General features: G+C 36.9%; 1 protein-coding gene across 3 annotated transcripts in view; it reads left to right on the forward strand.

Annotated features, from left to right (window-relative positions):
- The window catches only part of PLEKHM3 (pleckstrin homology domain containing M3), a 224,128-nt gene that overhangs the window by 128,781 nt on the left and 68,702 nt on the right, over positions 1-26,645 (forward strand). Inside the window, exon 7 of one of the 3 annotated variants that reach the window (XM_074191505.1) lies at positions 13,688-25,738. The exons of the other annotated variants lie outside the window; for them this stretch is intronic. Within the exon in view, the coding sequence (XP_074047606.1) occupies positions 13,688-13,777 (90 nt within the window). The 3' untranslated portion in view covers positions 13,778-25,738. Of the gene's footprint in view, positions 1-13,687; positions 25,739-26,645 lie in introns of those variants that run through there. 3 annotated transcript variants of the gene reach the window in all.

Here is a 26,645-nt window from a genome sequence, read left to right on the forward strand (position 1 = left end):
TAACTTAAAAATTGGCCTCCTATGTCTGGTCAAATATTTAATTAACTCACCCCTAAAAAGTTCCTAGAAATTTGAGTTACCATGGCAGCACCAGACCAAAGGATTTCTTGGACCTTAAACAACCAGTGACCAGAAGTTCCCTGCCCCTGTTATAGAGGCTCAAAGAATGAGTAAAAGGTAAAGAAATGGAATAAATGATATTTCAATATGAAATATTTTTGCCCCTTTAAAATAATCTTTTCTCCCCATTTTTCCATTTTCGGTATTACTCTTGTGTTTTGTTTCCCTTCCATTCCCTCACAGAGATACAACTCCCTTACACAATACCGAGTTTTAAGGGGTAGCTAATTTCCTGTATTAGGTGCTCCCAAATTCCAATTTCCAATCCATGATAATGTACTTTTAACAGAGTTGAAGAAGAATTATGTGAGAAAGCAAGAGAATTAGTTATTGCATACTTTCTCCAAGAGACATGGCCCTCTCATCCTCAGAGATGCCCAGGCCCCAGTCACTGACAGATTGATGTTAAAACATTGCATTGCTCCTATTAGTCTACTGCTTAAGAGCCTTCCAAGGCTTCTCCTTCCTGCCCAGGATACTTACAGATCTCCAAAAGTTGACCCTTTTTAACTTTACCTTCCAGTACTATCTGCATAAAGCCTTCTCTTCTACCAGACTTGACTGTCCATTCTAGCCTCCACTTTCTAACCTGCAGTGTCAGCTCTCTCTTTGTTCAAACCATTCCAAACTATATACCTCCCTCAAAATCCAGATAAGATTGTCAATTGCTGCTACAAAACCTTCCATGCTTCCCTCAACTGGAAACCCTCTACCTCGTCCTGCTGTCCTTGCCACTCAATGGACATTTATCTTCTCTTGCCCTGTATTATTTTTTAATGAATACATACTTTGCCTTCCCACATAAATTATAAATTCCTTAAGAATAATTCCATTCAAGAATACCATCTGTATCCAGAGAAAGAACTATGGAGTTTGAACAAAGACCAAGGTCTATTACCTTTAATTTAGGGAAAAAAACTGATATCTTCTTGTCTGATCTTGCTATCTCTTATGCTTTATGTTTCTTCCTTAAGGATATGATTTCTCTCTCATCACATTCAGTTTGAATCAATGTATACCATGGAAACAACGTAGAGATGGGCAAATTGCCTTCTGTGTGTGGGAGGTGTAAGATTGGGGGGGGGAATTGTAAAATTCAAATAAAATTTAAAAAAAAAATAATTCCATTCAGTAGACATGTGTATTAAGTACCTGCTACGCAGGATGTTATGTTAGGCTTAGGAATACAAGAGCAAAAGACAACCAGTCCCAATCCCCAAAGAGCTTAGATTCCCCTAGGGGGATTATAACCTGCCACATACATACCACATACATGTATCTATCTCTCTCGATAGATAGATAGATAGATAGATAGATAGATAGATAGATAGATAGTACTGGTATAATGTCTTATTATATATGGTAGGTTCTTTGCAAATATTAATTGGTTGGTTGATAGAGATTCTTTTTTGCTTTTCATGGTTGGAATAAGCAGTTTTTCTTCTCAAAGCTGTTTGAGGGGAATTAACTTTACATCGCATACATATGAAGACACTTTCATGATGGCAAGCAGAGACCCAGCTAGGATCTCTTTTCTCTGCTCCTTAGACATATTTGTTTTATCATGTGATAGAAGAGTGTTCATTAGTAAGGAGAAAAATAAAAGCATTTATTATTTATTTCTCTATCCAGATGATTTCCAGGAAAATAATCACCGTTATGATGCCTTCCAGATATGTTTGTTTATTTGGTTTATCAACTTGATTATTTTGTTTATCTATCTACTCATGGTATATGAAGTCATCACACCTCATAATGTATCTTTTAAAGCCACTAGATAATTGGAAATTACTTATAAAAGATCTGCAGAGTAAACTTTCTTTGAAGAAGTTTTTCAAAACCAGGTGAAGTTACCAGAATAGGAGTAATTCCACCTTAATGTTAAAATGGCTAAGTGTTGTGGCCATTTTTAATAAGACTTTTCTGTGCCCTGCTGCTGCTTTTTTAATAATCCAGCCATTAAATAGCAAGCAGTTTAAATGGGAAGCAGTAGTCAGTCACCTTGGTGGACCCAGACCCTTAGCTCCCAGAGCCTGTAAATTGTTTAATCAGTTCTCAACCTTAGTAGTAAAGTGGAAGAGGCGATCCACAGCTTTAGCAGCTCCCTGTGGTAGGGGAAAGGCAAGAGTCACAAGGCATCGTTGGACAGCTTTTCCTAACCTGTTTCTTTGTGCCTATCTTTATGAGATCTCCATACTTACATATTTAGAAGAAGTTTAATTCAATTACTGCTTCTGCTAGAAGGGCATTAAATTGGATTTAGCTTTTGATCTCTCTGTAGCCTAGCTACAACCCTCTTTATGATAAATTTTAATCAGATTGTCTGTGTCACTACAAAAAAGAGTATATGTTGAAAGAGAAAGACATTTTCTTTCCAAGAAATAAAAGAGACTATTACATTGGTAGTAGACTATTATATTGGGTGCTAGCAAAGGACATCCTATAAATGAACTCTTACCCTGTAGAATTTGCTTTGCATATTAGCTCCTACCTGGTGATTCCTGGTTTGTTGTGGTGATTCCTGGTTTGTTTGACAACAACCTTCTAAAAGAATACAATATAGGAAACACATTTCTGCAAAGTTTTCTATAAAGCAAATTTATATCACATAAATTCTATTTTGTCCTTGATTTCATGATAAAAATCCAAGATGCAAATCTGAAAGGGAGAAACTGGCCCTCGATATCATTCCACAAACATTTATTGTTCCCAATGTTCAGGTAAAATAGAGTCCTGATTAATAATATGGTAGTCCTGATTAATAATATAGTAGAAAGATAAGACAATCAAGTCAAATCAATAGGCGTTTATGAAGTGCCTACTATGTGCCAGGCTTTGTTAGTAAAAAGAAACAAAAAAAGTTTAAAAAAACAGTCCAATGGTGGAGAGAATACTCAGATAACTAAGTGCACATGGTATGTATGTGTGTGTGTGTGTGTGTGTGTGTATTATAAATTGGAGAAAATCACAGAGGGATGGCACTGATGTTAAGGGGAATTACAAAAGACTTCTTGTAGGGTGGGACTTGAAGGGAGTCCAGAAAACTAAGAGACAGTGACAGGGGGAGAATTCCTGTTCTGGGGAATGACCAGGAAGTGAGATAGCCTTGTTTGAGGAACAGCCAAGAGGCCAGTGTTGCTGTATTACAGAGCACTCAGAGGTCAGGGAATGAAGTGGGAGAAATAAATGGAGGGAGGACCCAGGTTAGGAACGGCTTTGAACATCAGATATTTCTTCATTTTATCCTGGAAGTTATAAGAAGCCACCAGAATTTATTGAATAAGGGACTAAAAAAGGCTTGGAAAAGTTGCTGTGATGAGTAGGATAATCAATCTTTTAGAGAGGTTTAAAAAGGATTGCTTTGCTTTAAATGAGGGCCCAGTTGTGGATGACATCAAATGCATTTGTAGTGGGCCAGTCATCTTGTCTTACTCCCCCTGCAGCTTCATTCAGCAACACCTTAGTGGGAGTTAAGTTGTCGGGAACCCAGGTGATAAGTGGATAGAGCACCAGGCCAGGAGGCAGGAAAGACATCTTTCTGGATACAATCCAGGTTTAGGCACTTGACTAGCTGTGTGACCTTGGGCAAGACACTTAACCCTATTTGCCTCAGTTGCCCCACCCACAAAACAAGCTGAAGAAGAAAATGACAAATCACTCCAGTATCTTTGCCCCAAAAACCCCAAAAGGAATCACAAAGAATTATATGTGACTAAAAAAAAAACTAACAAAAAGATAGTGAGAGCAATCCAAGGCAGAGTTGATCGTTCTGTATCCAACTTTATCATCTTTTTATTTAGTTAAAAGGCAATTTCCTTATTGAGAGTTTTCAGAATATCAAAAACTGAGCAAAACAAAATGTTGATCAAATCAGCATTTAACATTATTTCTTTATTAGGATGGACAAAAATCATACAGTAGGTAAAACAGTAAAAGCATCTAATGGGAAAATATGATGTGTTTAAGAGAGCAAAAGATTTTCAAATTCTGGGAACCTAGATGATGTGGTACTGAAGATGTGGTACAATTAGTCTTAGAATTTTGTTGGTTGAATTTCAGTTCATAATAATCTCGAATCTTAGGCCTACATTTAAGAATTCTATATAAAAAAAAGATATGCCTTAAGTAATTAAATGTATGAGAAACAGCAAGACAATGGGTAGAGAATTGGCCCTGGAAGTTAGCAAGTCTTGGCTTCAAATCCTGCCCCTCTTCTCTCCCTACTAGTTGTGCTGCCATGGGCCAGCAGGGGCCCTGGCCTTTCATGAGTCACAGAGAAGCTGCCAATTTGCATAAGTATCAAGGTGTAGTTTCTAGCTGATAGATCATCATACCCATGAAGTCAAAGGCCAGACCAAGAAGAGTTAAATGGATGAATAAACAGTTTGTAATGCCTTTGTTGTTACTTTTGTTCTAGTTGTTGTGATTGTTTGGAGGAAAAAGATCGTCTATCTCCAATAAATGCCCCTATTATTCTAAGCTCCTCATGACATAGAGGTGATACTGAGTCAGCACAGGCTTTGCCAGAGAAAGGTAGTCTTTTTTTGCTGGAGGAGTTTCAAGCATGGGGTATCTAGTGATGTCATCTGAGGACCAGATTAGTTGGGGGCAGCCTATCAATCAGGAAGTTGACCACCAAGTGATGATTAGGTAAGGATTGCTTTGCCACTGGAATTCTCAAAAGATTTCTACTATGGCATAAAGAGTGCAGTCTGTTCTAGGGAATGAGTACCTACATCATGAAGATTCTTAAAATATGAAGGTATATATGAACAAGTATTTTTCCCCCTGGAATATTGTTAAAGATTGTTCTTACAAACCTGAAAGATATCAGATTAACTAGTCAACCCTCTCCCAAGATCCTGGTTGAAAACTTGTAATTTTTGTGGGGTTAAAAGGAGAGTCAAGGAAGGTCAGGAATGTGGGTCATTGCCCAAATAGGGCAGAAGTGGATAGGGTATTTAGCCACAGTAGAAGACCCTGAGCAACCAGGAATCATTCAGAGTGAGAAAAGGGGCTCCCCCAAAACAATTTACAGATTTGCCTAATTTCTATTCCTGTTGTAGGGTTACCACAATAAATCAAAATACTTCCTTTACAAATAAAATGATGCATTAAATCAAATTGAGTACCCACACAAAGTGAATTTTTCATTTCTTTCCTTCCCAATAGACCTTGCTGTCTTCTTTGCTGCCTTGGTCAGGAAATAGAAACTCATTGTAAAATTAGCTAAAACAAGGAAAAATAGTATGTAAATTTGATTGTTGCAAAATAATCATGTGCTACCATCACATCATATCACAAGGCAAACTAATTTTTTTTTTACTTATCTATCATTTTGGCTAATCTAAAGGCAGCTTCATTTCAGGAGTGTGGAATTTCCAAGACTTATTCTATATGCACATACATTGTGAGCCTTAAATGTTACTTATTGAATGACCTCTTCATCTCTCCTTTTCACCCACCAGAGCTCAGGAAATTATAGTATATGTAACCTGAGCATTTGTCTCAATTGGAATATTAGGAAATAATCACAACTTTAGACCTTGTTGTGATTTTTATCAGACTTTCTGGTTAATGAGGGCAAGCCCCGCTTAAAGGCTTTTTAAAAATGTACTTTGAGACTCCTTTTTTTCCATACACTTCATTCGCTGAATTATTTCTTAAAACAAATTATGCTATTTTATTATAACCTTAGCCATTAACCAAACTTAATATGAGAACATTATTCTCCTTCCTCATTATTCACAGACTCTGTAGACAATAGGTCTGCATAAGGGGGCACCCTAGCATAACTGCCCTTTAACCAAACAAGTAACAGGTGATGACCTTTATTCACAGGAGGAATGATTGCTTTGAATCCAGATCTCATCAACACATAGTACCCCAGTGACTACAACCAAGTTAACAGCTACTCCACCCTTAGCAGCATGGGTAACAAGTATTCATAGCCTCTCCCCACCTCTGATCTCCTCTCCATTGTTCATCCAGGCATTAGTGGGCAAGATAACTAATTAGAAGCATTCAGATTTAACAAGCAGAAAAACAAAGCATGACAGCTCCCATATTCTTTTCAGTGGGCAATGACTGCGTTCCAACCATCAGAGCCTTCATAAACCCCTGAGTGTAATCTGGGGTGAGGCAAGAATGGGGCCTCTATTAAAACATCACTAAATCTCTGTTAGCATCCTTATCCAGAATTGTTCCAATCAATTAATGAGTTAGGGAAAGAGGGTCTTAAGTTACTTGATAAGCAAATTATGCTTTTAAAGAAATGTGTAGTATTTTTGAGTGGCATTTTTCCCTCTTCCTTCCCCTCCTCAAAAAAAAAATCATGGAGGGTGCAGCATGGACAATCTTGTTCTCTGGTGGACTTGCAGATTAAAGGCTCTGAAACTGGAAGGCACCATTGATCATCACATTTGGGTTATCTTCAGTAGCAACCATACAAACCAGATTGGTTCAAGAATATTTCCAATAAGTTCAAATTGGTGGGCTTGTTTTCTGTCTAACCCAGTCATCTTGGGGGGCTTAATTTTTTCTGTTTTTTGAATGACTGACTTATTTTAAGTAGTTTATCTTTGCCTGGAAATAATTGTTCCACAATAATGAAAACATACATAATGTTAGCCAGCCTTGTCTCTTCACAATTGGTTGGAGAACTAATAGGAAAGAATGTGGATGGCTTAGCACAAAGGCATCAGCACAGTGGCATAACAACTCAAAAGCTTAATGTCCTCAATAGGTCATATCTACCATATGTGGCATCTTTGTGAATGTTTGATTTGTAGCATTCACTGTGCTTATGGTCCCAAAGCTTATACTGTAGTTTTATCCTAAGAGACAACCAATATATTTATAGTCTAAGGAGGAACCAGGAGGATGTGAATTATAAGAGTCTGGTCCATGTGTTCAAAGTATATAAAGGCTGCATGAATCACTTTCCTGGGAATTGGGGATTTCTGACATCTGCTTCTGAGTTGATATAAAACTTTAAATAAATTACATCACCTTCCTATTATCTTTTCCCCCCATTTATCTAAAGAAATTAGTAACACTAGTGATAGAGGTATTATACTAAAGTGTAAATAACACTAAATGAGAAGTCTTCTTCCTAGTATTGCCACTCACTGGCTGTATGATCTTGAGCAAGGAATTTAATATTTCTGGACCTCTACTTCCTCATCTTGAAAACAAAGGAGTTGGATCAGATGACCTCTAATGTCGCTTGTAACTCTAATTTTCTACAGTTCTGTGCATTAAAAGATTATCTGCCAAGAGAAGCATATTACATTGAGCTTTGCTAAATAACTGTATACACCCAGGCTTCCATTTCATACCTGCCAACTGGTAGTCCCCAAGAGAACTAGATGAGAGCAATATTAAAAATAACTTCTAGGGGAGTCTAGGTGGCACAGTGGATAGAGCACCAGCCCTGGAGTCAGGAGAACCTGAGTTCAAATCTGGCCTCAGACACTTAATAATTACCTAGCTGTGTGGCCTTGGGCAAGCCACTTAACCCCACTTGCCTTGCAAAAACCTAAAAAAATAAATAAATAAAAATAATAACTTCTAATAGTGAGTTGGTAGTTATTTCATATAAAGAGTGATGTCTGTCTCTTCATGCATTTGTGAGAGAATAAAACACAAGTTCTCCGTCACAAAGGCTGTCTGTTCATTCCTTGAACCAGTATTTATTTTGCACTTATTCTTCACAAGACACTGACTTAAAAAAATCATGAGTAGGGGGGCAGCTCGGTGTCACAGTGGATAAAACACTGGCCCAGGAGTCAGGAGGACCTGAGTTCAAATCCAGCCTCAGACACTTAATAATTACCTAGCTGTGTGGCCTTGGGCAAGCCACTTAACTCCATTGCCTTACCAAAAAAAAAAAAGAAAGAAAGAAATCATGAGTAGGTCAATGTGACTAGAAGAGAGTGGAGTAAGAGAGAAGTTAGAAAGGTAGGGTGGCACTGTATGTGTATGTGTATATGGTGGGGCGGGGTTGGGAGACAGGGCAGAGTTCAGTACTGGAGTGAAAAAACTAGTCCTGAGAAGCCATAGGAGGTTTTTGAATAGGAGAATATTGTGGTTGGTCTTGAGCAATAGGAAGATCTGGACTTCAGGGACTCTTCTGTTTCCTTTTGAGGGAGGATTTAGAGGATAAATGAAATTACCCTTGTGAAACTATAATTCACATGAGAAAAGACTATCATTGGGAATGGCTCAAAAATATGAGTCATTGAATGATAACTATGACTTCTATTCTACAACAATTCAGAATGTTTTCTGTCACATAGGTAGAAAAATCAAGGTCACAGAAAATAATTAGGCATTCACATCTCTATTCATATTTGCTAACATCTTAGCTAATTGGTCTGGTCTGGCTATGCTTCCCATTTCTACAAGTGATATCCAGAATGACAGGATAACCCAGAGAGTCCTTCACAATCTTCCTCATCCACAATGCCTTATTTAATGAATCCTTGTTGACATTAACCCTCAACATGCCCTAGTCCCCTTTGCTGGATCATTAGCGATTTCCCACCACCAATTCTAAGTATATCCATAGCACTCCTCTGTATAGTTCACATTGCTCCCATAATAGAATGGAAGCTTCTTGAGGGCAAGAATTTTCACTTTTGTCTTTGTATCCCAAGTGTCTGGCCCTTGGTAGGTGACTGATAAGTGCATTTTGAATACTAAGAACCCTGAAGCAAGCAAGGAGAAAAGATTCATGCCTGATTTGGCATTTCTAAAGAATTCTCTTTGCACAGTGCTTTTGAATCACTTTATCTAAACTATTTTCCATTATTTTTGTCAGTTGTTTTTGTTGCTGTATTTTTTTCACATGCTTACAAATAGTCACAGTGGAAAAAAAATGTAGAAAGTGCAAAGATGATATTGTTTCATCACCTTGACATAATGATAAATTCAGTAACATACCCAAGACCCCGTCTGCACAAAGAGTGCAGACTACAAATAAAACTAGAGTTTATCGTGATGCTTTTGCCCAGGAGAATAAGCTCAGTGCTTATCTCTGTCTCCAGCCTTATCTTAAGCTGTTATAGTTTCTTAGGGAAATGACCAGTGGTGTCTATTGATTATGGCAAAACTTTATTCAGCATGTCAATAGTTTTAAATAGGAAGAGGTAGAATCACTTTGACCACTGGGCTCTTTCTGTTGCCAACATTGTGGCAACCAGGTAAGGGTGGAAAGGGAAGATCTAAGTCAGTGCATAGGAGTGAGGAGACCAGGCTTCTGGAATAATCACAGAATTTCCATTTATTTGATGATGTTCTAGAAAACCAACTAACCACCATAGCAGAGAACTACCATATGGCTACAAAGGGACATTGTTGTTAATGTTGTTAAATTGTTTGGTTACCTCCAACTCTTTGTGACTTCCTAGACCATAGCACACCAGGCCCTTCTGTCTTCTACCATCTCCCAAGTCTGTACAAGCTCATGTTCATGTCTTCCATGAAACTTTTTTTCCTTACCTTCCATTGTTCCCTTCTCCTTTTGCATTCAATCTTCCCTAACATCAGGGTCTTTTCCAGTGAGTCCTGTGTTCTCATGTAGCCAAAGTACTTTAAGCTTCATCTGTATTTGATCTTGCAGTGAACAGTCTGATTTAATTTAAATATTGATTGATCTTAGTGTCCAACAGACATACAAAAAGTCTTCTCGTAACACCATAATTTTGAAGCATCAATCCTACTGCACTCACTTTTCTTTAATATAACAACACTTCCAGTTGAAAATTGTAAAAATGATCATAGCTTTAACTGTATGGACCCTTTGTTGGCAAGGTGATGTCTCTGCTTTTTAACATGCTGTACTTATTTGCCATTGCTTTCTTTATAAGATTCATTCATCTTTTAATTTCATGGCTACAGTCACCTTCAGCAGCGATCTTTGAGCCCAAGAATATAAAATCTGATACTACTTCCATTTCTTCTCTGTCTGTGAGGAAGTGATGGGAACATTTGCCAAGCTCTTAGTTTTTTGGATGTTAAAATTTCAAACCTGCTTTTTCATTCTCTTCTTTCACCTTTATCAAGAGGTTTCCTAATTCTTCTTTACTTTCTGCTATCAGAGTAGTATTTTCTGCATTTCCGAGATTGTTGATATTCCTTCCAACTACATTATTTCCAGTTTTTGATTTGTCCAGTCTGGCATTTTGCATATAAGTTAAATAAAGTGACAACATAGTCTTGCCATACTCCTTTTCCAATACCTGCACTTCCTGGGCAGTCCACCAATTTGCCACATGTGGCAAATAGTATTAGGAATGAATTTCTCCAGTTAAGGCTTTTTCTCTACATTAGAACAAAGTGAACTTCAAATCTACCACCATCATCACTCTTCTTTTAAGGAAAAGTTACAACAACAATACAAGCCCTTAGCCTTCTCCTTAGTGTTTATTCAAAGAAGTTAGACAGACTTCTGTATAGTTTAGTCAACCACAGTGCACTCCTGGAGTTGCCATGTGGCTTTAGGCCAAAGCACAAGATGTCAGACATGAGCCAGGCAGCATAACATGGAAAGAAAAGCTTACCTAGTAACAGCAAGAATTCAATGGGGTATCCTTCGTGGTATTTTTTAAAAGCCTTTGACACTTCAGTGGGCCTGGGCTTTTGAAGCTACTAAGCAGTCTTTTTTCTTCCCTGGGAAATTCACTAAGATCCATATAGAGCTATCCTGTGGTCATAAGACTTACCCTTTCAAGTTATATCATATCTCTTCTGTTTCCTATCACTAAAGGAACAAATGAGGCAAGACATTACCTCCATATAATAGAGAGGTCTGATTTTATTCTTTCCATTTTTATGCATATACAGATCCAAGGAACCTGGTAGTATTAAACTATGCAGCAAGCCCTCTGGGAAACTCTTTCAACTCAACATGAGCCTCCTACAGAACCCCTGAGATACTCATACAGATGCTTATGTTGGCTGACAGCTGTGTCCTAGAGGTTTGACTAGCAGGACAGGTCACTCATGGGACCCTTACAGAATGAAAGCAACAATATAAATTGAGAGTAAAACTAAGGAAGACCAAGGTTGTGTTTCAGACTCAACTAGCAAACCCTAAAAATCAGGAAATTTTTTTGATAATTTATAATAATTATATCTTAACATTGACATATAGTGCTTTAAGTTTACAAAATACATAAAATACCTGTGCTTAGGTCTAGGCACTGAAACTTCCTAGCTATATGACCACAAGCTAGTCACTTAGCCTTTTTCTTTCTTTCTCATTTCCCCATTTGTAAAAATGGGAATAATCACAGAGTTGTTGTGACAAAAAAGGAATCTGTAAAATTTAACTTCCAGTATTAATGTAAATTATTACTTATACGTATTCAATTGAATTTAACAGTCATTTCTAGTGTACCCATTATGTACTTGGCACTTAGTATAAAAAAAAGACAAATACTATACAGACCCTACACTCCTATGGGGAGGAAACAGCGTATATACCAAAAGTCATTACAAAATATATCAATTAAAACTATAAAGTCATTTCAAGTGGGGTTGGGAGAGAGTACAAACAACTGGATTGGGGAGATCAGAAAGTTGTCCCTGAGCTGAGCTTGGAAGGGACTTCAGAATTCTAGGAAGTGGAAGCAGAGAGGGAGGACATGCCAGGCATGTAGGTGGTTGTTAATTGTTTAAGTCGTTTCCAACTCTTTGTGATCCCATTTAAGGTTTTCTTGGCAAAGCTGTTGGAGTGGTTTGTCATTCTGTTCTCCAGCTCCTTTGACAGATGAGAAACAGAAGTGCTAAGTGACTTGCCTGAGGTCACCCAACTTGTGTCTGTAGTCACATTTGAACTCAGATCTTCCTAACTACAACCTGTACCACCTAAAGATACAGGGGCAGTAGATGGACTGTCCTATACAGGACAGAGCCAGTTAACCATTTTGGCTAGAATATTGGTAATATTGGTCATCTTAATTGATAACATTGATAATCTTAATAATCAATAATTATTAATATTATTGTTAACAATAATTACTGTCCTAAATAATAAAACAGAATAGAAAGACATCGTCAAATTTTCCTTAGGCAGCATACTATTATCTCATACAGTAGTGAGAGGGTGGAATGGGGGATAGGAGAAAACAAAATCAACAAGCTATTCTATTTTGGGGGAGACTGGCAAACATGTAGATACCATACTCTGATATATTACATATTCTAAGACACCATATTTCAGGAAGAGCATTAATAAGCAACTTCCTTTAAACATCTTGGCTTGGATGCCCCATTGCCATCTCACCCATTTTGTACATATATGCAGTGATTATGGAATCAATGATTCAGCTATTATTAAATAGAAGAGAGTGCAGCATCATGGATAAATGTGACAAAAGAGATAAGAATATGCAAAGACTGTTCAAGGGGCAGTGAGTAGACCCACCTGGTTGGAGCAGCAGCCTGGGGAGGCCTTGGGGTACAGTGGAGAGAGCTTGTAAGTGTCATGCTTTATTATTAACTCATTAGTATATTGGAGGAATTATTTCACCTGTCAGGGCCTTAATTTCCTCATCTCTACAGTGATAGATTGAACTATATGCTCTCTACGGATAGATCCCACTTCCAACATTCCGTGACTTTGGTCCTACTGGCAGGGAGACAATCCATGCAACATCATCAGATTTCCCTGTACCAGTTCTGTTTCTCTCTAGACAGAAAACCCCAGATTCACTGTAGATCATTTCTAGTATTTTGGAAACATAGCTAGAGTTCATCAGGCTTCACCTCTCTACTTTAGACCTCCCAGAAAGCCAATAGAAGGAGTCTGTCTGATGCTTCACCCTGCTACTTAACTCAGAAGGGCATACAGCAGCTATAGCTTGCACAAGTACCTTTTCGATTTTAACCCAGGACGTCTTTGTTTGTCATGTATCATATGATATTATAGTATTTACTGCATTTAATATGCATATACAAAAATCTGGTTTGATTTAGAACATTTTCTCATCATTTATCTTGGTACAGATCTCTGCAAAATAAAAGGGAAAGGCTTACCTAGGAATTAAACATTGGCAGAAACAAAGAGAAACTGTTTCTTCTTCTACCTGCAATTATAACTCCTAACTCATAAAGCACATGGAGGATTTGCAATACCTTCTCTCTTCCAGCCAAAGAGGATCCCTGCTGTTAGTGTAATTGGCTTTCTTGCTTCCTTTAACATTGAGGTGGAAGGGAAGTGGACTAAAGGGCCTTTACTCTTTTGAATTAGCTGGTGGTGAATCTTGTCTAAATTCTGGATTTCTGACTGAATTCATGTGTTCCATTAAGTTCTGGTGGAAACACAGCTTATGTCTAAACATTTCTCTATTACTTGCTCATCTTTTTCATAAAAGCAGAATGTTAGTTTTTTAAGTAGGTTCTTAACTTGACCCTAGTAAAGATTATTTCCAAGTCCCAGTAATTAAAGGTGTTTTGGTTTTCAATTTTTTTTTTTGGAAGGGATACTGGAGGAGGGGGAGAAGTTTTCTATAACAGTTACAGACAGTGTAAACAAGACTGGGCCCTTTGTCCCTTTCAGCTTCAGCTCTGTGCTCCTGTTTCTAAGAAGTTGAACCCCAGATGGATCCACACAGACATATGCTTTCTGATCAGTTGCTCAAATTGCTGAAGCCTGGGCCTCATATTGCTGCACTTGGTTTTCTCAGCTCATATGCATAAAGCGACCAGATTTCTGTCTTCAGAGCAATGTTTGGTGTGATTGCCCAGCCCTGTTTCATTTTTCTTTAACCCGGTTAAAATTCCCAGGATTTTTTTCTTTTCTTCTAAGTATTCATATAATTATGTTGCTTTGAACAATTAAATCGTTTTATATCATGAACTCCTTAAAGGGAAAAGCTGTGTTCTCTCTTTACTTTTTAACCCATGAGATTTAAAGCAATGATATGTGGTCTTTGGGGTGATGACTTGACTCTTAAGAACTTTCCACCTTAAAAAAGGACAAAGCAGTCAGAATAAGCAGATGTGAGGATGTGGTATGAGTTCCTGCCAAAATACATGGTGACAGGAAGTATCCCAATTTCGTCTGCAATTAGAAGAGACTGTAAAAAAGGAAGACCAATATAAAGATGGGAATGTGAACAAAGGGGAAAAGTAAAGGGGAAAAGGTTTGTGCATTTGATATAGGGTGTTATATCAAAAGAAACTGGGTTGTGCATAGGAAAACTACTGGAAAAAATTGTGAAAGGTTCTTGGCAATACAAGAGGTCAATGGAATAGGGACTAGAGAGAATAGAAATGAAGAAACCAGCAAGTAGTCTAGTGAGGAAAATCTCCCCTTTGTCTGGAAAGATACAACAGAGATGCTAAATGCATAAGAGTAGTCTGTACTCTGATTAATTATTTTTTTTGGTCCAGATTATTGATTTAATTAGAGAATACATTTACTTGAAAGAAAACTTCCTTTACAAAACAGATCTGCAGAGGTTCTTCAACTTATAACTTTAGAAAGTTATTTGGAGATCTGAAAAGGTAAAGCATTTGTCTAGTCTCCTAGCAAAGATATTGTCCTTTGTGAGACCTGAACTAACCCTTCTTATTCCTGATATTGGCTTTCTACACACTATTTACCCTGCCTCTCCTGATAGCTGGTTAATTCATCCTTAAATAATAAATAGTTGAAAGCAAAAAATAAATAGTAGAAAGCAAAGGATGAAATCGTCTTAGCCCATTTTTCATAGTCCATAACCCCCCAAAGTCAGAGAACCCTGGATTGGAAATTAAAAACATGAGTTATAGGTTCCATAGCTACTAACTAATTTGGAAAGGTTGACTGACATCTCTTGGAGTTTGGAAATTCTTAGGTTAAATGTAGCCTCAGACATTTAATAGCTTTGTGATCCTAGGCAAATTAGTTCATTTCTGTCTTCCCCAACTTTCTCATCAAAAAGATAGGGATAGCCCAGTGCTCTGTCCACCACCCAGCCACCCCTACTATTATTATTATTACTATTTTATTTCATGTTGGGTTTTTTCCCTTTGGGGGGTTTTTGCTGGGCAGTGGGGTTGGGGTGGCTTACATGTCACAGGGCTGGGTGATTGTTGGTTGTATGGAGCCAGATATGGGCTTGAGTTCTCCTGGCTCCAGGGTTGGTGCTCCGTCCTTTGTGCCACCTGGCCATACCTACAATTATTACTATTATTTTTTTAATTTTAATTTTTTTCTCTCCCCTTTATTGCTAAAGCGAGTCTATATTTTTGGGGGGAGGGGTATTTTGTTTACTCTTAAACAAGAATATTTTATTAATGTATAAAACATTATTTGTACAAAATGAGAATAAATAAATATTAAATATTTTTTTAAAAAAGATAAGGATAATAGTAACATCTATCAGGGCAGCTAGGTGGCACAATGGATAAAACACTGGCCTTGGAGTCAGGAGTACCTGGGTTCAAATCTGGTCTCAGACACTTAATAATTACCTAGCTGTGTGGCCTTGGGCAAGCCACTTAACCCCATTTGCCTTGCAAAAACCTAAAAAAAAAAAATAGTAACATCTATCTTCCAAGTTTATTGCAAAGATCAAATGAGGTAATATTTGTAAAGTTCTTTATAAACCTTAAAATGTTATATAAATGCTGCCTATTATCATAAATGAGCAGATGCAGATTGGATAAAAAAATAGTTGGTACAGTGTATAGAGCATCAGACTTTTTTGGTTCTTCCCAGTAAATTTTGTTATTATCTAGTCTAGCTCTATCAAGTATCATATAGATAGTTTAGTTGCTTTAACATGATATCTATAATTGAATTTAGTTACTTTAATCTTTTTTTTTAGGGTAGCATGCATTAGTGTTGGTCAGTGAATATCTTTTCAGTTCCTTAAATCATTATTTCATTAAAGGATATTTTATCATTGTATTTATCTCAAAGGTGCCTTGGTAGAATTACTTGCAGATATTTTATATATTTTATATTTATTTTGAATGAGACTTCATTCTTTTTCTCTAAAGGTCATTCCACAATTCACCAAATTCTTTAAAATATTACATGCTTCCTGAAGTTACACAAAGGTCATATCCTATCCAAACAATTCCACTTTAATAAAATACCCAAATCATACTTGTACTTGGTACATAGTAAATACTTAAATATTCATCGACTGACTTGTTGATTGATTCACAAGATTTTGAAGTTGCAGTTGTTGGTTCATATATTTCTAGCATAGTGCCTTACCTACCATTTCCAACCTGACCTCAATCCCCAGATTATTTGCTACCCCAGAATTGTTCACATAGACCAGCATCCACTGGAAACCTTAGTTTAAGAGCCCCAACCAGTGTATTTATTTTTGTTCACACCTTCAAAGAATACATTAGGCCATAACAAAAGATTTATCAGATGATAAAAGGGTTAAGAAACATATACCTTACCTTATATTTATGTGGGGGATACAGTCTTACAGTTTATTATGCCATTAATGGGGAAAGCACAAATGCAAACATGGAAACAACTTAATTTCTGGGGCAATTTATATCTCTAAGGTTGCTGTTAGGCCCCTTTCCTTCCTATTTATTTTAATGATTTTTCTTGTGCTGCATAGGCATGCATGTGACCAGATGGTAACATCATCCTTCTCTGTATTTTACCTGATATTACATTATTTTTGTTGAGCATGGTATGTCTTCTCTTCACTGGTCTACTGATCTCATGTTCACTGATCTGCTCTGCTCTGTTGTTTTTTAGCCTTTTCAAGGCTATCCTCTTTTTTTCACTATACCTAATGGTTACCTACTAAGCTTCTTTGGAGCATAGGATAGCTAGAAATGTTTTAGTGAATTCTACATATATGGAGGGATAAGAGCCACCATACTTACCCAGGCGATCAGAAAAAGACAGCTGAAGCTTATTGCGGTGCTAAATCTAGGTCCTTGGCCTTAGCCAGCTATCTGATTTAGGATTAAAAATTCCATCATGGACTTAAAGTCTGTTGATCTTTGTCCCTGATTCAGACCATTGTTATGGCATTATGAGCAAGTCACTGATTTGTTGAAGCTTCACTGATTTCTTTTATACAATGATGAGTGGACCTTCACTCAGAACAGGAAGAATATCAGGATTTTGGAGGTCTGTGATCACTGTAAAAAGAACACTTTGAACTAGAAAACACTCAGCAAAATTCACTTTTGAGTTATGAAAATTGGACCTATAAGCATGTGTATCCAGGCAAATGCTACTGATCACCATTCTCATCATTTCTATGGTTAGGCAATCATTAGAATCATTAGAAATACAGCCAAGATAGTCCTTTGCTTAGGGTCCTTCCTGCTTTGTGTCCTCCTCCTGTCCCTCCCACAGGGTATGGTTAGAAAACTGAATCTTCTAAGATTGCCAAAAGCACAAAGGCTTCTTTCAGTTATTGGGAAGCACAGAGGAAAAAAATCTCCAGAGGAGCTGACATTTTAGATGTATCTATAATTTCCCAAATTGTTGACCATTCAGCTCTCAGTGGTCACAAAAGGAATTAGAAGCCCTCCCATTTTCCGCCAAAACCCAGAGAAGGAAGGGTGTTCCTTGGCTTTGGCTTAAGAAGCTAGTCCTGGCACACATGGTCGAACAGCAGCACAATGGTATACTTTGGCCTCAAAAGACTTCAGGGCCAAAATAGTTGTGGCATTAGTTGTGGCTAGGAAATAGAGTAGATCTGAGTTTAATTTAACATTGAGATAACAAAACTTTTTGCTTGCTTGTTTTCCAGCTGACTGCTGTTTTTTCTTTCTCCGTGTCCAAAAAATGCAGGCATGATTTAGATTATAAGAACATGCTAGCTTTTTTAGTTATACATTTAACCCAAGTTGTCGGATTTGGCAGGGGGAGGAGAAGATAAGAGTAAAGGAGATTAATTCTCCTGAGTAAACTGAAAGTAGAACTAAAGACATGAATTCTTTCTGTGTTTGGCTGAAGGTGCATTTGTTTATGATATGCCCATGCTTAGGATAGAGAAGTAGTCTGTCATCTTTGGCTAAGAAAAGAATTTGAAGTTCAGGGGTTATAAGGTCTCACTCAATTCCTGCCCCTTGATTAAAATATCATTGTTCTGATTTTAATCAAGAGCAAGTCACTCGAGTTATGTGCTCCTGGTTAATTCTTCAGCATCCTTATAAGTGGAATGTTTCCCAGACCACCAGCTAAAATTTCAGCAGGAAGAGAATAAAGGAAGCAGAAGAGAATATTGAATCTTTCAGTAAGCAATCATAAAATGAGAAGACATTATATTGAAGAAAATGAGAGAGATATGACTTCAGCTACCTACATGGTAGGAAAACATTCAGACAAAGATCCTTCTAATATAGGAATTTAGGTTCTAACTTCTTTGAGAAGGTAAAAGGAATCACAAAGATTGAAAAGAGAGCAAGCAGAAGACACAGGAGCATGAGCTACCCTTGGTCAACAGGAGAAGCCTTTTGGAGAATGCCTAGTACTGTAATAATCAATACAGTAACCATTTAAAAAGTCATAATAAATACAATAATGAAGTATAAATACTTGTTGTTTTGTACAGTAAGCAAACATCTTGTAGATTGGGGTTCTTAAGCTGGGATCTGTGTACTCTTTAAAATTGGTTTTAATAATATTTCAATGTAATATTTTCTTTGTAATCCTGTGTTTTATCTTATATATTTAAAAGCATTATTCTGAGAAGGGATTCATTGGCTTTACCAAGCTGACAAAGAGAGCCATGGCCACCCAAAAGTTAAGAATTCCTACTTCATCTAAAAGTGGATGGTATATATGAGCACTGCTCAAAACTACCAAAAAAAGGTCAAAATGTTTCTAATGCTGCGCCCATTACATTTTTGCTCAGCACCTCCTGTCACCCTAATGAAACCCAAACAGTATAGAAACAGAAGGATGAGACCACAAGACAATGTCATAAATAGGTCAGCTCAAATGAAAAATATAAATTAATTCCATCTACATTGTGAGCCAATTTGTCTTTTATTGACTAGTCTGGCAAGCTAGTTTCCAGGAGAAAATGCATTCCAAGTTCCAAACAATTGACTTACAAACATTTTAGAAATATAGCCCTTTGGTAAGTTGGAAACTTGTCTACCCTCTAGAATCTCCCAAAGAAAATATTAATGTTATTAAGTGGACTTCATGGTTATAAAGTTCTAGTCAACATGGCAGTTTTCCTTTCTTAAACTGTACTTTTTTCTTAAAAGTTGATTTTTTAGGGGTGGCTAGGTGGCGCAGTAGATAGAGCACCATCCCTGGAGTCAGGAGTACCCAAGTTTAAATCCAGCCTCAGACATTTAATAATTACCTAGCTGTGTGGCCTTGGCCAAGCCATTTAACCCATTACATTGCCTTGCAAAAAATAAAAAATAAAATAAAGTTGATTCTTTTTTCTCTCTGTGTACTTAGACCAACTGATGAAATGTATTTATCTTCTTGTACATTTCACCCATGAAAAACCCCATTTTCTGAAAATAGAAAGTCTCAGAAGGTATATCACTTTTGACAATAAGATAATGTTTTAAAGTGAATAAATAGAACTATTATACACACACACACACACACACACATACAATAGCTAATATTTTAGGGACCCTTGAAATGAGTAGTGTTTTTGGTACCCTTTTGCTATGCTGGAAAATAGTATTATACTTGTTAGATGATGGTGAACTGTAAGGTCTTTTTCCTGTTCAAAGATTCTAGGACCATAGGCTCTAGTAATCAAATAGTTTACAATATCCTTTGAAGAGAATACAAGAAGAAGAATTATTTTCACCTTATAGGAGGAGTAAAAAAGCAAATCTACAGGAATCTTAATTCAGCATGCACTTATTAAGCAGAAATCAAGTGTAAGGTGATCAGAATATAAAAATCATAAAATAGACCCTGGAAAGAATTTCTAATCTAATGCTGAGAAAAGTATGCACATAAAGACTTGAGAACAAGGAAAGATACAGGCATAGATGGTTCTATGAAAAGGTAAAAATCAGCTTTGCAGAAGAAAAATTCAAAAATGAGGTAGTACCTCAAAGAAAGAAAGGGAGCCTGGAACTTACATAGATCACTGACAGAAACTCAGGATCACATATCCCAGTTTTAAAGTGTGTCTGGATCTGATGATCTGATCTCATTTTATTTCCTTACCTATCTGGGATTTCAACTTCCATTCCTGTTTAGGTCTTAACAGTCCCTTGCAGGGAACTCATAAGCTAAATTTTGTTTGTTTTTTGCACAACAGTGAGCTTAAATGATGTATTTGTCCAGGATCACACAGCTAGGCTAGGCAATTATTGAGTGTCTGAGGCTGAATTTGAACTCGGGCTTGTGCTCTATCCACTATGCTACCTAGTTGCCCCCCCTTATGCTAAATTAAACTTGCATGGTTCTTCCTTATTCACTATCTATTATTGTCCTCAACATTCTTTTTAATCCTTTTCAATTACTTGTCAGATGTGATGAGTTTTTTCCTGTTCAAAGATTCTAGAATTACAAGATGTTTTCTAATAAAGCTTTTTTAAAAAACTCTTTTTGTTGGCCTTACTAGCCTGACTCTGAGATTTTGCACTCTTGAATAGCCCTTGCTTACATTTTTCATATGTCTATATAAATTCTAATTTAGCAGATGAGTCCTCTGTACTTTCACACTATCTCTTTTTCCTCAATAGAATTATTTATATATCTTGGGTATTGAGAATCCTGAACTAGGTTTTCATGGTTAACTTTTATGCCCTGGAAATCTCCCTGCTCTTTCTCTGAATCTTTTTGGAATCAGCTCTTATAAATCTTAGAAATTTGGAAATTGAAGCTAGATTGTAGAAACACTTAAATTACAGGATTAATATACAGAGAATGGAATAACCAAATGGTTTTCAGGAGAATGGTGTATTAATGAAGATCACTTGTGCATCAGCCTAAAAGACAGGAAACCTAGCACAGTCAGAAAGACCAGATCAAAGATTGTTACTGCACCATAAATGAAAATGGAAGAGTACCTGAATAAGAATTAGGAAGAGAGACAGGTGTCAGACAGGAGGAAGGGAAGGAGAAGGAGTCAGAGGTGATTGAGATGACTGGAAGAGGGGATGGTACCATGGACCAGCATAAAAACCAGCAAAAAAAATAAAAATTTGACTAGTTTTAGACCAGTTGGTCAGTTAACATTTATGAAGTGCCTACTGTGTACACAACACTGTTGAAAAAGTAAAAGACAATATCTTCCCTCAGGGTGCTCACAATCAAATGATGAAGACAATAAGCAAACAACTATGTACAAACAAGCTATATACAGGAGAGATCAGGAAATAATTAAAATAGGGAAGGCACAAGAATTGAGAGGGGTTGGGAAAAGTCTCTTAGAGAAGATGGAATTTTAGTGGGGACTTAAAAGTAGCTGGAGATGAGAAGGGAAAGTATTCCATGCATGGGATACAGCCAGAGAAAATGTCTGGAGCTAAGAGATGGAATATCCTGTTCATAGAACAGCAAGGAGGCCAGGGTCACTGTATCAAAGAATACATACATGAGGTAGCACAAGGTGTAAGAAGCCTGGAAAGGTGGGAGAGGATTCACTTATGCCAACAGAGCTTTTAGCATTTTATCCTGGAGGCAATAAGGAGGCACTGGAGTTTGTGGAGGAAGGGTAGAAAGGGGAGTGCCAGGGTGACATTGTCTAACCTGTACTCCACCCCTTACAACTATTACAAGCATGAAATGATAAGGCCCTACAGCAGGATGGTGGCAGTATTGAAGGTGGCATATTTGAGAGATGTTACAAAAGTGGAATCAGCAGGCCTTGACAACAGATTGGATACGAAGGGTTAATAGATAGTGTAAAGTCAAGGATGATAACCTGGGTTGTGAGCCTGAAAAACTGGGAAGATGGTTTTGCCCTTGACAGTAATAGAGAAGGTAGAAGAGGAGAAAGGGTTGGAGAAAGATAAATTTAAGATGTTAGTGGAACAAAGTAGCAGCATAATATTAAACTTAAAATTTTAATTATGTGATTTAGAAAACTATGTGTAATAAGACATCCATAAATTATGTCATTTTAGTATTGCCAATTCATTTCATTCCATTTGTTAAAGTATGTATTTATACATAGACATTTAATGTTGCAGATTACAGTCTATCCATGCCTGCTCTTCCTATGTGGCTCTGATCTCTGCCCTTCACAGGCAGTCTACCCAACATACTTTCTCTTACTCTCACAGAGATATTTTTGGAGCAGTTGGTCTGTCCATCAGTAATCCTTCCCTCTGATCACACATGCAGTTCATCTCTTTTTTTAAAATCATTTCTCTAATGCTATCCTTTACACAACACTTTCTTGGCAATTGAAATGGATTGCTGCCTGCTCATGCCTATCAGGTACATCATGATTGCCCTTTATATGATCTTTACTTTGGGCTTTTAAAGCTCATTTTCCCTGGGCCATAACTTGAAATATCCTGGTAATATTGCGTATTATTTTATTAGTACATTCTCTGATTTTGTTTTCAGTTCCTATTTCTTAAAATGTCCTCTAGTTCAGCCCTTTTGAGAGATCAGAAGAACATCACTCCTTAAAAGAATTCAAACAACAATGAACCCTGTAGCAAGTTTGCTACCAAACTATTTAAGGAGTGGAATTGGAGCAACAAAAATAAGGAAGATTTTAAATGGATCTGGATTAAAAAAAGAGCAGTATGTACATCTGGACGGTTATAAAAGTCTTCTAAATTTATAAAGAAATAAGAGAGTGAGGGGATAGTATGGGGGAATACAGAAGGGAATGTATGTAGATTAACAGGAATGGGATAAAAGATGCAACAAAATATATATTTGGAAGGTTATAAAAGTCTTCTAAATTCAGATAGAAATAAGAGCAAGGGGATAGGATGGGGAAGGATAAGAGGGGAAATTCTTGGGGGTACTTTAAGGAATAGGTAGCAGGTAGAAGTAAAGCAGAGGAGTGAGGAGGGTTGGTATAGGGTGATAAGTATAGTGAGGAAAACAGGAAGGAGAAAAATAAGTAATTATAGCTTAGAATGTGAATAGGATAAATTTACATATAAAATAGAACAGATAACTTAAAAATTTTAATTCAACAATATTTTGCTTAACAGAAAATGCTATAAAAATGAGAGATACACAGTAACAAAATAATAGCTGAGGAGTAGAATTTATTATAAAAAAACAAGTAGTAATCATGATCTCAGATAAGTTAAAGCTAAAATAAATTTAAGCAAAAGAGAAAAATAGTGAAACTACACTGTATGTCAACCATATTAAACAGTATTGTTTTAGACTATTTAAATAACCAGATGGCATAAAATTGATTGCTTTGATGTAGGAAATGATAAGCTAGTAGATTTAGAAAATCAGGGAGACTCGAACTCTTCTATGAAGGAAGACACTATCCACCTTTAGAGAAACACAAGACAAGTGGAAATAATCGTACATAAATGCCTTAAATGTAAATGTATATATACATGGTTATGATTATACATATATAGATCTTTGTAGGTATATGTGTATATGCACATTTACGTGTGTGTGTGTATATATATATATATATATGTATATATGGGGGGTATAAATGTATGTGTATGTGTATCCACACTTTATTGTAACCTTCTGGGTTACAGAAGGTAACCTTGCCCTGGGTCAGGGCAAGGAAGGGCCAGTAAAGTAAAAAGTGCACAGTGGAGAAAGAAAACCTACAAGGAAAAAAATAAAAAAAATTAGAATAGCTTTGAACATAATGCTGCAGTATTTACTTATATAGGTTTCTTGAGGTGGAAATTTGTTGTTTTATATTACATCTTCTCTCATGTTCTGCAGTGTACATAGCAGTTTTTTTTAATTTTGTATTTAAGTTTAAAATATATTTTAAAATATCAAGGAAAGGAAGAAAATATAACCCAGGAATAGGGTTGGGAGAATGGGGTAAAGGCAAAAGAAAGAGAGAAAACTTGTTTGGCCCAGAAATGGCATTGGGAAACGGGGGAAAATTGGCACTGGCTCCTATGGACTATGTTATTTATACTGTGGCTTTTTGACTCCTCCCCACCTCCACCCTTTTCCAGTCTAATCTTTGAGCACAGCTGAATTTCCACCACAGTACTTGGATATGCTTCCTTAGGGACTTTCTCTTTCCCGGCTTCCCATAAATTATAGGTTTGTAAATGACAGCAGAGCAGATGATTTCCATTATCTTTAGGGTTGGGGTTGGTTGGGTTTTTTTTAAGTCCTTCCCACTCTCAGACACGTATTCTGGCTTGTGTAGGTGGATCTTTAGTTAACTTGGTGGACCCTTCCACCAAGGGATCAGCCCCATGCTTCTTACAGGTGTGGCTGGACTTCAAAGAGGCCAATATGGTTTCTTTTAGTAGTTTTGGCAGAAATTCTTCTCTTACTTCACCTTTTTAGGAGTACCCTGCTTACTATTTACTTTAAATTGTATAGAATAGGTAGTTAACAAATGTTTATTGAGTTGATTTGACACTTATGGTATAAAATGTCAGTTTAGTAAATTAATGATTTAGATCTTGGTAAGGGTAATCTGGATCCTCCAAGATGTAATTCACATATGAGAAGACTGGGCAGTTTCCTGGCAAGGAGCATTTTATTCACTGAAGGCCCAGACCTATTATTAGTAGTAAAGATTTATTGAGCACCAGCACTGGATTCCCTGTCTGTATTAGATAAACTCAAACAAGATGCACAGTCAAGTCTAGGAAAAGGAGTTTTCAAAATTGAGACAGCCTATTTTATTCTTTCTTTTTATCTCCTATGGTGCTCAACAACCTTTTCAGTCAACAGCTCTATAGTAAGTGCCTGCTTCTAGTATAGCACTGTGGTAGGTGCTGGGAAGGATAGGAAAATCATTAAGATATGAATCCTGGCCTTGCTGAGCTATGTTTTAGTGGGAAAAATGTGACTTGTGCACAAATAAACTATCTATGCAGTAACTAATGCAGAAGAGAATGTGATAAGATGATGAGAGAAGTACAAAGCATTGTGCAAGTCTCTGAGGAAAGACCATTTCTGATTGGAAAGGCCTCATGAGGGACCTGGCATTTAAATTAGATCTTAATGTAGAGACAGGAGATAGGATTAAAACAGGCAGGATTAGAGTTGCTGAGGACTGGATTGAGAACCTCACACTAGCTTTCCCAAAGAAAATGCGTCTAGGGTTGTCAGTTAAAGACAAATGTGAAAAATGAGAAATTTGTTATATGAAGTTAATAGAGGTTGTCCTATTTCTTTGGCATAGAGGATGCCCAGGACCATAAAAGAATAAGAATAAAGGCAACACTGAACATTTTCCCTAATAGTCACAGGAGAAGCAAGAAAAATAGGAAGAAAAAAGAATAGGAAAATGTGGAGATCTTTAACAAAAAAGATCAAGAAGTTAAAATTTGATGTAAAGGCAATACAAAAAGCCTAAAGAAATAGCGTGCTAAGAGGAAGCAAAGCAACAACTTTGGTTGATGTTTTGTGACTGGCCTAGAGGGAGCCTGAAGATGAGGGGGGGAACTAAGGAGAAGGTAGTCATAGTACTAATACCATAAAAATAGTGTATCTAAGGGTTAAAGATGAAGGAAGGAAGGAAGGAAGGAAGGAAGGAAGAAAGAAGAAAGAAAGAAAGAAAGAAAGAAAGAAAGAAAGAAAGAAAGAAAGAAAGAAAGAGAAAGAGAGAAAGAAAGAAAGAAAGTTTGATTCAGAATGGTAGAAGACAAGATATAGAACCTTAGGGAGCACAAGTATTCAAAATTCATTTCAATGCAATCATATTTTGAAGATAATTTTAAAATAAAGGAAGCAGCATATAGTTTTATTCCCATAAAGGACTGTGTCAGGTATGATGGTAACTTTTTAATCTGTTGTCACATTATTTTCTGGCACGTTGGATGGACAAACATTGTAATTAAGGGGAGATGCACGTTAACAGTATTTCTAAAACTGCATATCAGGGAGATCACAGAAATGGTGCCCCTGAACCTTAGGTGATGAGAGAGTTCTATATATCCAAATCTCTTGTGAATGATAGCACCATTAAGATAGATTCAATATAAGGGTCTAAAACTTCTATAAATCCTAATAAAGACTTTGGCCTGCATATTCATAGAAGTGTTGTACACTATCTCCTTCCCTATTGTGTTCAATTGTTATTATTCAATCATTTTCAGTCAAGTCTGATTCTCCATGATCCCATTTGGAATTGACTTGGCAGAGATACTGGAGTGATTTGCTATTTCCTTCTCCAGTTCATTTTTTTTTTTTTTGTTTTGTTCTGTTTGGGATTTTTTTTTTTTAGGTTTTTGCAAGGCAGTGGGGTTAAGTGGCTTGCCCAAGGCCACACAGCTAGCTAATTATTAAGTGTCTGGGGCCAGATTTGAACTCATGAACTCCTAACTCAAGGGCCTGTGCTCTATCTAGTGCTCCACCTAGCCACCCCGCCCCTCCAGCTCAGTTTTTAGGAAACTGAGGCAAACAAGGTTAAATGACTTGCCAAGGTTTACACAGCTAGCAAGTG

Source organism: Macrotis lagotis, chromosome 6 (assembly GCF_037893015.1).
Source record: "Macrotis lagotis isolate mMagLag1 chromosome 6, bilby.v1.9.chrom.fasta, whole genome shotgun sequence".
In the NCBI taxonomy this organism is placed as follows: Eukaryota; Metazoa; Chordata; class Mammalia; order Peramelemorphia; family Peramelidae; genus Macrotis; species Macrotis lagotis.